We start from the raw sequence: 15,619 nt of genomic DNA, 5'->3' as shown, positions 1-15,619 counted from the left end.
GGCACTGTCGAACAAAGTAGAGCCCCTATGCACCCAAGCAGTACTGAAGCAAGAGGAATTCAGTTGCAGAAATACACACAAGACACCCAATTTGATTTAGAGATGTTTCCAACTACTGACTCAGATAGTCCTATGAATCAGAGCTGAACTTTCAGTTAGGTTAAGTACCCGAGGTTTTTTCATTGTTTAAAACATTACTTATAAACCAGTTATCTGTTATCAACAATGCACTGCACAACTTAAAACTATGGGTGAGGAGATCCAATCATATCAGAAGACCCTTCTCAGAATCAATTTACTGCACTGCTCCAAGTGCTCAGATTTCCCCTCATTTTCTTTCTGGATACCAACCTATTCCAGGTTACCAAGAGACAGGAGACTGAATTTCAAATCTGGGTAGATTAACTCCAGTTATTCCAGGACATGCAACCAGAGCAAGTACAGAATGGCTTTGTATTTATGGACGTTAGACAGGATGCATTTATTTCAAGCATGATTAAAACCTCTGCCTAGATTATTCATTACTGTGTCTCTGGAATCAAACTGCAACATTTGCAGCTGTTTGTTGAACCAATATTTAACTCTGTATTTCAGTTTTCCATGAGGAGTCCCCTGATGTTACACTGAAACTTCAGGGCAATCACTACTGTACCCTCACAGTCCTGGCCCTAAGAGCAAAGCAGGGAAGAGGTGAAGGTTTAAAAAAAAAAAAAAAAAAAGAAAAAAGACTGCAGCATTCACCAGAAAATATGCCACACTGTGACCCACTCATTAAGACAGCGTGTAGTCACACAATAGTGTTGCCTCTATGAGAGCTGAGATTGGAAAAAACAGCAATTATTCCAAAACTGGAGAGACACAAAGTTTCAATAAGGATAACTAATGAACTTCAAGCCTTTTCAGATTCACCAGACTATTATAAGTTGTGCATTTCAATGCACCAGCTCTACAGGCTGGTCTAGAAGCAAATCAAGAACTAGCCAAGCAAACTACTTGCATGTTAAAACAATGCTACTTCAAATAAAATTTAATCTGTAAAATACAGAATGGAATAGCTGTACCACACTGAAGGCCCAAACACTCTTATTATAAATACAAAATAGTGCTTATGAGCATTCTAACTGAAAACAGATGGAATCTAAAATACAGCAAAACAGATCGTTGAACATGGAATTCTGCTAAATTCCCTGTTACTTGAGTAACCAACTTAAATCAATACACTAATGTTTTGGAATTTCCTAGTCCTCTTAAAAAACCTTATGAAAGCCTAATAATTGAACTATTTCTATGTATATATCTACTTGATGAGGAGAAGTAATCAAAAGAACTATTATACCAACATAAACATATTACCATTTTATCAGATGAAGCCTCTTTAGTCTAGAAATGGCCAAAGTTCAGGTCTTACAGATTCTAATGTACCCAAGCCCACAGCTATTTTAGGCTTTTCTATTGACAGTGTAGAGAAGTACAATATCCTGTACCATTACCAACTGGGCATATTAAATGGCACTTCAAATAAGCAAACCTCAGCCTTTAGACCTGGCCAGAGAACACCCAGCACTTGAACTGGATATTTGTCACCTGCAATTTAATATATTGTGCACATCAGCAGTATTGCCCTATCCCACTTAAAGTAAAAAAAAAAAAAAAAAAAGCAAAAAAACTCAAACAAAAAACAACAAAGAAAAAACCAAAACCCAAACAAAAACTGAGAAGGACAGAAACATAATGAATAATGGAACTGGATTAAGTAAAACAGTATTTAAAGTTTCTTCTTTACACATCTCCATCTTCCACTACCTAAGAATTCATTTAACTGGACACCACACAAACTTTGCTTTCTGTCACTAGAAAGGTTGCTGGTAAAAGAAAAGTCAGAAAAATGTTTGAACTGCTGCTTCTTTACAAATCCCTGGAAAATGACAGAATGCAACAAAGCTGTTGATATGAAAATTACAATTCAACAAACATACAAACTTCCAAGAATATGGTCTAGTTATTTGCAGCAAGAAATATGCTTAACTATATATTTCATAAGCAACCACTTTCAGAAGACAAATACAGGGCTACTAAAGGAGAAAATTACAGTGCCACTGGAAGAACTGTGCTGTAACTAGGTAAGTACTAATCACATTATATAATCATGTTATTTCAATATTCAATTAGTGAATTAAATCTAACCCCCAAAAATATAGTTAATGAAGAGAAGGAAATAAAACATTTAGCTTAGTTTTCAAATCTGATGACGCTGGGGGGCAAAATGAAGCTCATCAGTATTAGTCTTGCTGCTGCAGAAATATGAATTGTATAGGCTCTCCAGGGAGTCCCAGGATCAGAACTAGCAGGAACAATAAATGTAAAAGCCTTAAATCAACCATCTGTCCTTTTGAAACTACTCACACCACCATGAACAACAAAAAAAAAGACCCTGTAGAGAAGAGAAAAACAGTTTACAGCTATCCTGAGAATTTTTATAGCTGTTCTTGAAAATTAGCCATCTTGTTGTATCAGCCAGCAAAATAAACACTCAACTAGAATCCAGAGGACAAGTAATTTTTGCTCTGAACATTGAGCACCACAGTTTCAGAAGGCTGGGAAAAGCAAAGCAAGTCCAAAACCCACTGTGTGTAAACAGAGATACCATATGAATACACAAAAACCCACAACAGTTCTCTTGCCAAGGAGGAGCAGATGGCAACTCGGAGCAGAAGTCAGTACCACAATGATGACTCACAAGAAAATGCTCATCAACCATTGTAACCCAGTCCCACTTTTTACAAGAGCGGGGGAATGAATTTCACCTGGGCAAGTCCCACTTGCAGAAGCTCCAGGCCAAGCACGGCTGCCCATCCCCAGAAGCAGCTGCTTTGCCCAAACTCCCAAGGGAGCTCCCTCAAGTTACACCTACCTGCCTTCCTACCACCCCCTCCTCCTTCCAGCCACCTATTTTGCACATTGGGAACCCCCCCAACCCAAATACAGCGGTTTCCTTTACGGGGCAGGACCCCGGGGGAAGAGCTGCTCTAAAATACAGGAAGAAATTAAGAGCTTTAACCAACAAAAAATATTGTTCACATGCACAGTGTCGCTGGTTTGTCTCTAACCAGCACACTTACTATGAGCAGACACTCTTATTGGCAGTGCCCAGGACCGCTCACATGCCCTTCATACCAGGCCATGTCCTCAGTGTCCCCTCGCAACTACACAGCAGCTTTATCAGGCTGAGTTAAAGGTAGTCTCCACAAGAAGAGTTGTGCCTTTTACCTTTCTCCTCTTACTGTGGGTCTCTTCCAGGATTATCTGTCAAAGTTAAATGATTCTGCTCTTAATTGTTCGTTTTGTTTTTTTTTATTATTTTATTTTTAACAGAGGTTTCTCACCTACGCAAAGCTCAAAGACTGCTTTGGGGGAAAAAAAAAAAAAAAAGGAAAGAAGACGCCACAAAACAAATAAGCCTTAGGTTTTAAACTAAATTTTTCTGTAAGCAATATGCACATATTCTTTCTTTTCAGTTGCACTTTATTTTGCTTATTGGACTACTACAAGACTGATTTGTTTTTTGAACTTTGTGTTACTTGGGAAACTCCTCTCCAACCATAAACTGCTGAGAAAGCAAGAACAAAACTGAAGGAAGACAAAACACCAGCTCTGATTTTTGCTTCCTCAGAGAAGTTTAAAGTGAATTTGAATACACTTCAAATAAGTGAATTTATAATTGTGAAATTATATAATTGTGAAACATGCTTTGAAAATAGAAGAGGCTTAGCTTTAAATGCTGAACACTGCAACAGTTATTTACTTTAAATAATTCCAGATATCTAAATGCTGATCTGTCCTACTGCAGTGCTGGTTGAAACAAATTACTCCCACTATAATACAGTCTATTACCTGCTTTTGTAATTATTGTCTATTACCTGTTTTGCAAGACTGCTTCCAACATCAATGTTGCAATTCCTTCTAAAATTAAAACAGGAGGGAACCTATGTATTTAAAAATTTTAGTTCTGATAACGTTTCCCCTTTCTAATCTCTGTAAACTCCAAAATTCAGCAGATGTCCTAACCAAATACTGAGATTTTTATAAACAGAAAAACGTGTGGATATGCAGTATTTCAGGAGCTTTTTCAAGCCCTCAATATCACAGGTTCTAGAAAAGGAAGACAACTTGCAGAGAAAAACCTTGAAAGAATGGCATAGAATGAACTTTTTTCCAAAGCCACGTACTATAACAGCAATATTTGGAAAAATTGTACCAGAGTGGAAATCCGAATCACTGAGCCTATAAACCAGATGAAGCTCATGACATCTGATATCAGACTTCCTTCTCTGTAGCTACTGTAATCCTGTTTTTTCAATGATGAACTCTGGTAATGAGTCACTGATGACTCAATACTCAGGTGCTTAAAATAACTTTGAAAGACTGAGTCAGAGGAATCATTACCCAAGCATAGCATCATATAGAATCTCACCAGCTCTCCAGCTTCCCACCAAAGAAATAGGCTGCCAAACAAGTAGTCTTGCACTAATTGCTGCAGCATAACACAACCCACCTATCACTGAAGTTTTAAAAGATCATGAGATCGGACAGAAAGACAAAAGAACAGAAAACCTGCATCTTAATAAATAAAATAAGGCTTTATCACTTCTCATACTCATCCTAACATCTCACTCCATCAACAGGCCAGGTACCCATGGTAAATCTGCATTATCAAATATTCTCTAATACTCCTGTTGCTTATTAAAAACAAACAAAAATAATCCAAAATAGCTAAAAAATTCACATCTACTTAATTATAGTTAAAAAAACCTTACACAACTTCTCATATGATTAGAACCATAAAATCAAAGTTATTACTGCACCTAGTTAGTTTCATTACATCATATCCTACATATAGATCTCATCCCCTGTACTTCATCTTGCTTTGCTGATTTTAAGTAGTGGAACCTGCTAATGGATTATTAAATTATCTGCATAGTAGAAGTTCATCCCAATTCACAGATCTATTAACCATGTTCCCTTAAGATGGGATTTTCTAGGAATGTCTACTTTAGTTATGACAATAGAGCAGACTTGCATAACACAGTTTCAGTATTTTGGAGAGCTTAACACAAAGGGATGCTTCACTTCCCAGCTGCAAATCAGAACAAAGAATTGCTTCTGCCTGATACATAACGCAAACAAACAGCTTCGTGATGGTACAAATGAAAATGATAGACTCCTTTGGGAAAGCTTTACTGTAGTAAGAGCAATGGAGAATCAAAAAGAAAGATAAAAGGAAGGATACACACTTAAGAAAAATAACCTTTGTTTGAAGTCTAGTATGTTGTTTTTTCCTACCTGAAATTTTCATATATAACGATTTTCCCTCAACACACTTCCAAGAACAACTATACCTGCCTAGTGACATTCACACGAGATAATCCAACATGATTAGATAGATAAAAAAGCCTTGAACATTTTCATGTTTTAGAAGTATTGCACTTTTTTAAGAGGACACTATTCAGTCTAAGCTTTCATCTTAAGGCACTCCTTCCAGAAAAGAAGGATCCAGTCCTAAAAACAAGATAAATGATTTCTTAAAGTAGATGAGCCATAGAAAAGCCCAAAACATAATGCTAGAACACAAATGCCCCAAGGTTATAACCAAAAAAAAAAAATTTTTTTGGTATTCAGACTAAGAAGGGCCTAAACCCATGAACTTAGCAATACTTTTGAAATACCTAGCTTGTAAAAGTAACATCACCAACAGAGTTACTCGTATAAGTTAAGCGTTTATTGACTTCTAGTTCCAACTTCAACTTATAAATTAAAACCCTCACTGTATTTTAGAGGCACAGGTTCCAGAACTGTCTTGATTATCAGGATGCACCTGACTTACCTCTCAGTGTCACTAGCTCCTTCTGAATTTAGCATTTCACAAATGGCAAAATATAAGCCTTTTAAAGAAAAGGACTTGCCTACATTTTAAAGTAACAAATAACTCTAAAAGTAGACTGAGGTAAGGAACACATTATTTAACAGCCAGCATATCACTTCCTGACATCTCTAGCTCTCCCTATTCAATGAAACTCAAAAACAAAAGAAAGGACATGAGTATAGCTGGGACCTGGCAAAATAGTAGGGAAAGTAGAGAAAAGGCCAAATGAGCAAACAGAGGAATAATAATCTCATCTGTAACTTCTGCAAGCAACTACTTACCTACTTACAATATTGCATTTTCTTTGTGACTGAGTTTTGAAATTTTTTAAAGTTTTATTTTGTTAGGCTCGGGGACTTACTGCCTTTTTTTGTAATCCACAGTTAAAAATAAGGAATTAGTTCTTAAATGTGAATGTGAAATTGCCTACCTCTGAAGTCAGGCTTTTTTTCACTTGCTTCAGTTTCTAGAGCATGTGACCTTGAGCAAGCTTTTAGGGAAATCAGAAAATCCACTGCCAAGTCACAGGAAGGATCTAGCCAACCAAAGAACTGCCACCACATACCTCAAATCCTCCATTTCCCATTTATGTTTCCACCTTTGTCATGAAAGTCTCCCCCCCTCTTCACTGTGCCACTCAACCTCGCATCAACTCTGAGCAAACTTCAAGCTACTGTACCTCCCTAGAACTGGAAAAAATGACCCCACTGTTTCCAGTCACTTAATCTTTTGCTATTTCAGCAACTGACAGTATCTCAAAGACAAGCCTGACAAGTGTTGTGGTCAACTCCTGGGACATCCAGGCTGCAGAGGATGAAGAGAAAGGAAGGAGAAGGGGTAATGGTGACAGAGCTCAGCTTAGAGCATCAGGCAGAGCCTTTCACAGACTTCAGAGTAATAAGGACCTACAACCCCTGACTTATTTCAACAAAAGGTTGCCAGACTCCCTTACCAGGAAAGCACCTCTGAAGGGATTTTTCCACTAAAATTGTAGCCCTTTCCCCTAAAAACTTTTACAATTTCAGTAAGAAATCCAGTGGTTTTGTAGAAAACTCTAGGAACTGAAATGCCTCATTTATATATAAGTATTAAAAAAAAAAAAAAAAAAAAAAAAAAAAAAAAAAAAAGTAGGAGGCAAGAGAACTGGCCTTGGTTTACAAGCTAGCTGTGGAAGTAATTCCTATTTCTCTCCCACCCTCTAGGAAACCTAACACTTTGATACAGGCATTTGTAAATCTTTTATACAAGAGGATAAAACCAGAAACAGAACCTAGGAAAATTAATAGTCAAAATAAAGAAGTATCAGCAGCAAGATAGCTGATGGTTTACATTTAAAAAAAAAACCAAAAACCCACTGAATTTTTCATTACTGAAAGCATTCAAATAAAAATAAATTTTTTCCCCAAGCCCCCCTTGGAAAGTGTATTTCAGTTTAAAACAGGAATTAATGCAGGAAGTACTAATAGCCCATGCAGGGCAGGCCAGGCCTGACTGTCAGTTGCCTGTTTCTGCTAGATAGGACTTCACACCATTCAAGTTTGAGAAATTCACACTCCAAGTATCAATGTAGTTTTGGGTTTTTTTAATGTTTTCACATACAATACAAATACACTTCATACAATGCTTTTTAAAATAGACTAATCTGGAAGAAGCACTAGCATAAGGCAAGAGGTTTCTTTATAATTTAAAAAACAAAATTTACTTTCCAAGTGAAATGGTGACTGGTTAGTTGGCCTAGCTCCTAAAAACTGTTTCTTGAGCCAGTTGATCCCTTACAGTGTTAAAAAAAGTGTGTCTTTTACAATAGCTGACATTTACACAAGTTTAACAAAGTAAAATCCAAAAGAGGGCAATTCATAGGGAAGGACCTGTCTCCTAGGTGAAGCTCACAGAAAAAAATAAAGCAAGCTTCTCTTCAATATTCCTCTAAGTTGCCAGTATATCAAAATACTACCAATAAAATATGAGATCTTTCCTGGTTATGGTGATCCTGTTACTGTTGCTGGTGATCCTGTTACTGGTGATAATTTCTTAAATTTTGACTTGAATTTGAACATTCAAGTTAAAATAAATTATCACTACTTGCCATGTGTAGAACAAAAAAACTTGTACCACCCCATATCAAGCCAGTCCTGGTTAGGAAGATAGAAACTATACGCCCTTCGGTCTGAGGCCATAATGACTCAAAAAATTATTTCCAAAAAAGTAAAGTTAAAGTTCCAGATGTATGAATGAAATGGCCTCATGTGTTTGGCACAGAACAGCGGATCGATCCCATGAGGATACAGCACCTCAAAGTGAGGAGAGAAACAGTGAGCTCTTTCAATACAGTAGATGCATAGCATACTGTGTATTTCTAAGCTAGCATACATGTACACAGAAGTAGTTCTGTCTTGCTACTTAAAATAATTAAGTTGATTAAATGTTACTCAAACACACATCCCACATATTAGTGGAAATTGCCAATATTAAAACTGAGTTCATCAACAATATTCTAAAGCCCCAGAACATGAATTTCACTATACTTTTTAAACTAAGTAACTTTTGAAGCCTAAAATAAACTTCTCCGTGCTTCTGAAAAAAATTATTAAAATGTGAGCAACAATCAACTTATTTAGTTAGAGAGACATCTACTTATGTATCAAGTTAGACACATTCAAGGTGCAGAATTTATCCAGTGCTAAGCAGTATCACACAAATAGTGTGCTGTATGAGAACTGCCTCTGTTAAAGGAAGTTTTTTAACTGCTGACCAAGTTTATGGAATCCAGTGACTCAAAGTACAACTTCAAATACCAAAAACAACTTCTGCAATACTTAGACAACTTACAGATGACATTTACTGGTGGATGATAATTCACACCTACACAGGCAGAGAATTTTCCATCAACCAGAATAGTAAATACATATTGTTAATTTAGAAAGAGACCAGTTTCAGATGGGATAGGCTAATTTTGACTGTTGCATTAATAGCAAATACTGTTGAAGAACCGAACAAAATAATTTCACTTCCCACTTTTTTCTTTTGCTGTAGGATCAGACCGTAGCATTAACAAGCCACACACCACAGGCTCCGGGCTCCCCCCAGAAACACCGCACACCTATCCCCTGGATGCCACTCCGGGGGGGCTCGCATCAGCTGCCTTTGGGTGACGGGGCGGCCAGGAGGAGCGTGGAGGGAGCAGGTAGCCGGGACTCCCCGTCGCCAGCTCCACTAGGCAGCCCGGACACCCCATCCCAGAGCGGGGCGGCAGGGCCCGCCGGCGGCCAAGGCCTTTCCCCACCACCGCCGGACAGAGCCGGACACGCGGAACGGCGGGGCTGGGCGCCCGGGCTGCAGAAGCAGCAGCCCTCGGTCTCCGGCGGCCTTTCGGCCCTACAGTAGCTCCAGGGCCGGGCCGGGCCAGGAGAGGAGACAGCGGGAAGGGGAAATAAGGCAGAAAACAACTTTATCCCCCGGCGCCGGCGCTGCCCAGCTGAGGGGCCGGGCGGCGGTGAGGCCCGAGCGGCTCTCTGCTTCCCTCCCTCTCGCAACCGTCGGCGAGGGGCAGGCCCTGGGGAGGGGATTCGCTCCCCCGACCCCCGAAACGCAGCCCGTCCTCCGCTGGGCCTTCTTTCCTCCCGCCCGCCCGCCCGCCGCCGAGAGTGGTTGGTGCCCGCCGAGCTCCGCGGGGCCTGCTCGGCGGCCGGGGGTTCGGCGCAGGGGGCGCCCCGGAGCCGCCTCACGACCCCCCCAGGGGGTGAGCGCCGGGGGCTGCTCACCTTGGTGGCCATGGCGCTGCCGGTGCGGGCTGGGCCGCCGCTCTCCCCTCTCCGCCGCGGCTGCTCGGTCGGTGTGTCCGGCCCGCCCGCCGCCGCCGCCGCCGCTGGGCCGCGCAGGCGGCTCCTCCTCAGCCTCCGCCAGTCGCTGCCGCTGCCCCCGCCGCCGCCTGGGGGCCGTTGGGCGGCTCAGCAGCAAACCCCGGCGGTGGGCAGGCAGGGGCTGATGTAGCCCCACGGTGCTGCCCCCTGCCCACACCCCCTGCACGCCCCCGCCCCGGCCGCCGCTTCCCTTAGCACGGCTCGGCACGACACGGCGCGGCACCGCGATACGCTCGGGGGGAGTAAGGGGTGGCGGGGCTGTTTGTCCCCGTCAGGCCCGGAGGGAGGGACCCCGCAGCACGGCAGGAAGCCCCGGGAGAGCCGCCCCGGTCGGTTCACGGAGGGCGGGCGGGGTCAGACGCGCCCCTGCGGCCGCCGGATTGGGGGGATCGGTCCCCCCTTCACGGGGACTTGCCCTGCAGTTCCCAGGTGCGGAGCGGAGCCGCACACGGCTCTCCGGAGTGCCTGTCCCCCTGCCCGCCGAGGGGAGAGGGCCCGCAGGAAGATACTGCCTGCCCCTCGGTTGCTTTGAACAGAAATTTCGAGGCAAATGCATAGCGAGGAAAGCAATTTTCCCTCGGCCAGGCTCCCGGGATGTGCGTCGTCCCTGACCTCCTGTGTCAATCGGACCTTGGGGTACGGCAGTTCTTAACAGCAGAAAGTCACAGCAAAGGAGGTGATCGGGGTGGGTAGCGTTGCCGTCTGGTGCTCTACGACCGTCTCATAAAAAAAAACTAACTCTGACTCCACTTGATTTCCAGCCTGCAGGAGAGACGTGATGGGAGGCGATGGGAAAATCCAGTGACAGTGATCGTGCGAGGCACTGCACCCTCCCAAAAGTGCGACTTTTCACCTGTGCATGTAAAATGGTTGGCCTAGAGCCCAGAGATATTTCCTTTCGGTAAAAGGAAATACGTGGTGTAATTCTCAGGGCTGCTGAGGAGAGCTCTAAGACGCAGGAATGCTGTTGGGAAGCTCCATAACTCTTTACCTCTGCCTTTCTTTCTCCATAGAAATCACAAGCCTCGCTTCTGCTATTGGTATAGTTTCTCAAGAAAACTGCTTTATTAAAAGAAAAGGGGAAAAAAAGTGTCCAAAGGTTTTGGTAAGTTCGAGAAAAAAAATTCTTTTTGGTAGGACAAGTGAAAGTTTCTATGGAGAGTGAGGATGAGGAATGAAAAGGAAACTGGCTTTACAATCACCACTACTTTTCAAATGGTTGATACAATAAACATGAGGTTCTCAAACTCCATTACTACAGGTTTTAACTTTTAGAGAATTTAATTAAATACAACTATTTCAACGTTTTATTCTTTAAAACAGGAATACCTAAAGTGAAAACTGCATCTGGCCAGCAAAATACGATTTATGATACAACTTTTAAGCTGAGGTATTGTATTAAGGGTCAGTTTTGCCATGTGGTCCCTCCCAGACTGATATTTCATTTACTGTGCTACCAAAACTCTCTGAAGCCACCTTCCTCACTCTCCTAAGGCACTCTGTTCTTCCAGCTTTTTGCAACATTCCATCTTTGCAACATTGTACATTTTGATCTGGTCCTCAAGTCATGTGAAACCAAGAGTCCCGGCATCATCTTGTTTATGGGTCCTCTGTCCCTTCACCAGATGCTGTATTTCACTATGTGATTTACACTAAAGTTGTGGCTTTTGCATTTTTTACTTGTGGTCAGAACAACTGCCAGAAAGTCTTAGTCTACAGCTGCTAACCAGTATGCTTTAACAGAGTACTGCTTGCCATCTGGGGAACGAAGCACAAAGTCTTGATTTATTCTTCCCCTCTATATGCTTAAAATCTCCAGTTCACAGTTTTCCACTGTTAGGTACTCCTAAAAAATAAGTCTTGCTTCACAAGTTTGAGGGATGAGGGAAACATCAACATTTCTTTCAGTGTGAGAGAATATTCTAGGAAAATTATTTTTTATGGGAATTTTCCAATAGTTTTGCAATTAATTGCCATAATTATTGGATTATCAAAGACATTCTTAGGAATCACTTCTGACTGCAAATAAACATCTCTCTTCTTAGCTACAAGCTTTATTGTTGCTTAATACAAAAGACCAAAGACCGACAGATTGCGAATGAAACAACCTAAAATTTCCAAAACTTGCTAAATTACTTAATTTTATGCTGCCAAGATAGGTCTTAATTAATTAAGACTAGATGTTTGCTTAGCAGTAGACATTCAAGAAATCTCTGTGGCTTCTGGAGGGTTGTTTACATATATAAGCATTTGGTGGGTTGGAAGTAGAGTACTTTGCATAGAGCTTATCAGCTTTCAAACACAGTTGACTCATTATTTACTTTGTACTAAAGCCCCAGTTGGAAGATCTCAAAAAATATCTCAAAAATCTCCCCTACAGAAAAAGATAGTAACAGAAGAAAATCCTTTACCCATCATGCCATCATGGAAGAGTCTTTTTTTTTTTTTTTTTTTTTTTTTTCCTGTATGTTCTCTCTACAGAATTCTACTGAGTATGTATTTTTGCAGTTAACTTGTCTAAAGCAGTTCCCAGGAACAATTTCTGCAGCAGAGTTCAGTGAGAAGTGATCCACGGCAGAGCCTCATCAAATGAAAAGCTCTTGCCAACAGTGATATGCAAATTTTTTAATTAAAGACAGGCTCTGAGAAAGGACATGGAGAACATTTGCTGACTACTGTTCTCTGCTGGGCAGGGCCTGCCTGTGGCTTCAAGATCACAGAAAGTCAGTGACCTTGTATGTTCTGACTTATGCAAATTTGGTGGGGAATGATAAAAAAATAAGGTTATTCAGATAACCTTCAAGCTGAAAACCGTCTAGAGAAAGAACTAGGGTTTGTGTTTCTAAGCTACTGTTCTCAGGAGCTCTTTGGGGTGGTGCACTTTGGATTTCTCCCTGCTAGCAGGCTGTGCCCATAGCGTTACCTTGACTCCAAGAAGGACAGGTGGCCCTGAGGCATTTACCATTGCTGTGGAGGGTTTTGAGGAACAATTATTATCTTAATTATTATCTTAAATGGCAACAACTTTGCAAATGGAACAGCCTGTCAAATACATGTATTTCAAAGGTCTTTTCAGGAGGCATATTGAGAATACATTGCCTTAGGTCTTTGTTTTCAAAGATGTTCTATTAAGTAAGAAGTGATGATTTTTTCCTGGGATGAGAGGCTGTCAATATGGTGGATACAATTATATCAGTTCCACACTATGTGCTTTTAGCTTAGAGGATTTCTAACTACAATAATCAGGACAACCTAACAATGACTAGGGAGTAATTATCAAAACATTTAAAACTTTTCTTACTCCTTTTCATCATCATGGTTATCTTAATCACACGATACATCTCTTATTTTAAGGAGTAGGTATTTCACATTTCCAAAGCCTTAAAATGAACTGTTTGAGCAATGACTTAGTTCACAAATCAAAAATAGTAGTAGTGTATTCCTCTTCAGAAGTCACATCCACACAGCTTCCCCTACCTCTCCTCAGGAGGTTCTTTCAGTGTCATTGTGTTTCCTCTCAGCTGACCAGCATTTTGATTTCAGAGCTGAGTTAACTCCATCTCTTTGGTGTGTTTGAAATGTTTGCCACAGAGCGATTCAGATAAAATATTGCTGTCTCCTATCTTGTTGTTGTTCTGGTTTTGGACACTCAATTTTTTGAGAACACTTTTTCTCTTCTTGTTTGTGAAGCTGACTGCAAAAGCCATGTTTTGGTGCAATTTTGGTCACACTTGGGAGAGAGGGATGTGTGGACCTACTGCTGATCCTTAGGGATGAGTGCTATGGCTGCAGCAGTTAGGAGACTGCTTGGTCATGGGGATCTGTTCTTTAGATAAGAGTGTGTGAAACAGCATTTTTCCCTCTTTTCTCCTTTAAGTGTAACAAATGTTTTTACTGATCACAGTATTCTCTTTCTGCCCTTTACAGCAGAGTAATCAGTGATAGATTTATGTATTTTTTTAGAAGTATAAGCTCTGTAAGAACTGATACAACAAATCACACTTTCTTGTGAAAGGAATAAATTTATTTCCTGAAACAGCTAATGCTAATATTATTCTTGCTTTTTGCAGTCCCTTCAGATCTGTACAGTGATTGTTAATATAACATATATGCTTAGATGTGAGGTAGGATACTTGTGCATGCATATTTACCATGCACTTCAGTTGGTTTACATTTGGATTTTTTGTTCATACCTTTCACTGCAAGAGCTGCCGAGGTCCATAGGTTTTGAACTCAGCTTTACTGAAAAATAGAGAACAGTTGAGTAAAAAGAATATTTTAAAAGGTAAAAATGCTCCTGGTTTGCTGTTTGTTGGCTTTAGCAAAAGTGACATACCATTAGCACTATTGATTCTTAGAGCTACTGACCCTTTCCATCTGGAGTGCTGACTGCCTGTGGCTTGTTTCCATTTTATCTTTTAATGCTGGAAAAGCTCTGATAGATGATGCACCCTGGCATCTTGGGCGACTACAGTCTCGGCAAACAAAGCAATAGAAGAGGATAGTAATCTGCTATGAACTTTGATTAAATTTACATCTATTACAAGGTCCTGTCAACATTAAGGAGCTGAGTTTTGCACCCAAATTGTCTTCTGACACACAGAATGGTAGGTGTACTAAAGGTGTAACTAATTTTGAAGTCATGGTGGTCCAGTTATCCATCTTCACTGAGCAGCTAGTTGAGGAGAAAGCTATAGAAAGCTGCAGGAGTAACATGAGAGATTTGTGCCCTCTTGCTGTGGTTTCCAAGCTTTTACTTGGAAGAGTAAAAGAGGGGAGTGGTGGCACTCCATGAGTCTGCCAGCATAGCACCAGGCTGCATTTTCCAAGAGAAAAAAAAATAGAAACCTCATTGTCTGTAAACTTATAGGTATTTGGTGCATATTGCATTTACATCCAAATTAACAGCACGGTCAGTATCAAATCATCATCAGGCATGCTTCACTCTGCATTGTGATAGTGATAATGCAAAGCTACACACCCTAGGGGTAAATGCTGTTGGTCATGAGTGCATGCTTTTTACTGCAAATAAACTGCTCTCCTTTATAAAAATTATAATTATAATCTTACTGACCTGACCAACATGGATCTTGAGTTTATTTTATTGCTGTTTGTTGTCTGTTTGCTCTCCAGCATTCCAGCACTGACCATTTGCTTACACATTTTTCCCCAGGACACCAAGAGATGTTTTGGAGTAATATGATTCTGCATTTTCAAACTGATTGTGTCTCTCCAAGTCCAACACTTCATTACTTTTTTTGTGTGTTTTCATCTGGGGGATTTCAGGGTCTCTAGCTGACTTTGTTTCCATACACAAAGAATTCAGTCCCATGGCATTTATATGGTGAGATCACCAAAAGACTGAACCAGACCTTCGTGTCCTTTATGCCCCAAATCTTGTTTTGAGCTACTGTTTCCTTTAGAAATAACTAACAAATTACTTCATGGGAAGAAACTGCTGATCAGCAGCCTCTCAGCATTCATGAATACATCTTTAATGAACTCAAGTCAAGGTGAAAAACACTGCTCCAAACAAATGCCAAGCAATATTAATTTCCAGGAGCTATCGTTCATCTGCATTTTTTCTTTTGTAGGGTTAAGGAGTCCTGCAACTAGAGGAAGAGTTACGAAACCTCCTGACAGTGCACATATATTTATCTCTGAAGTCAACCCATGTTAGATCTCCAGTACATACACTGTCTTCTAGCCCAGACAAACTTAAAAGGGAATAAAGAAAAGGGAGAAAGTAAAATCTTTCATTCAATTCATCATACTATCACTAGGTATACTCCTATTATGTAATTTCTATTGCTTTGAGGAGGGAGCTTGGAATCTTTAC

General features: G+C 40.8%; 1 protein-coding gene across 5 annotated transcripts in view; it reads right to left on the bottom strand.

Moving 5' to 3' along the window:
• The window catches only part of SNX9 (sorting nexin 9), a 58,120-nt gene extending 47,536 nt beyond the window's left edge, over positions 1–10,584 (bottom strand). For 2 of the 5 annotated variants that reach the window (XM_071740637.1, XM_071740638.1), the window contains exon 1: positions 6,486–6,521. In XM_071740637.1, the coding sequence (XP_071596738.1) occupies positions 6,486–6,506 (21 nt within the window). In that variant the 5' untranslated portion in view covers positions 6,507–6,521. Of the gene's footprint in view, positions 1–6,485; positions 6,522–9,681; positions 10,016–10,392 lie in introns of those variants that run through there. The other 3 variants (XM_071740641.1, XM_071740640.1, XM_071740639.1) reach the window with 3 other exon arrangements.
• Positions 10,585–15,619: the final 5,035 nt, after the last annotated feature.

This window comes from Heliangelus exortis, chromosome 3 (assembly GCF_036169615.1).
Source record: "Heliangelus exortis chromosome 3, bHelExo1.hap1, whole genome shotgun sequence".
In the NCBI taxonomy this organism is placed as follows: domain Eukaryota; kingdom Metazoa; phylum Chordata; class Aves; order Apodiformes; family Trochilidae; genus Heliangelus; species Heliangelus exortis.
The sequence above is the reverse complement of the archived record's forward strand: the minus strand, read 5'-3'. Positions and strand labels throughout refer to the sequence as shown.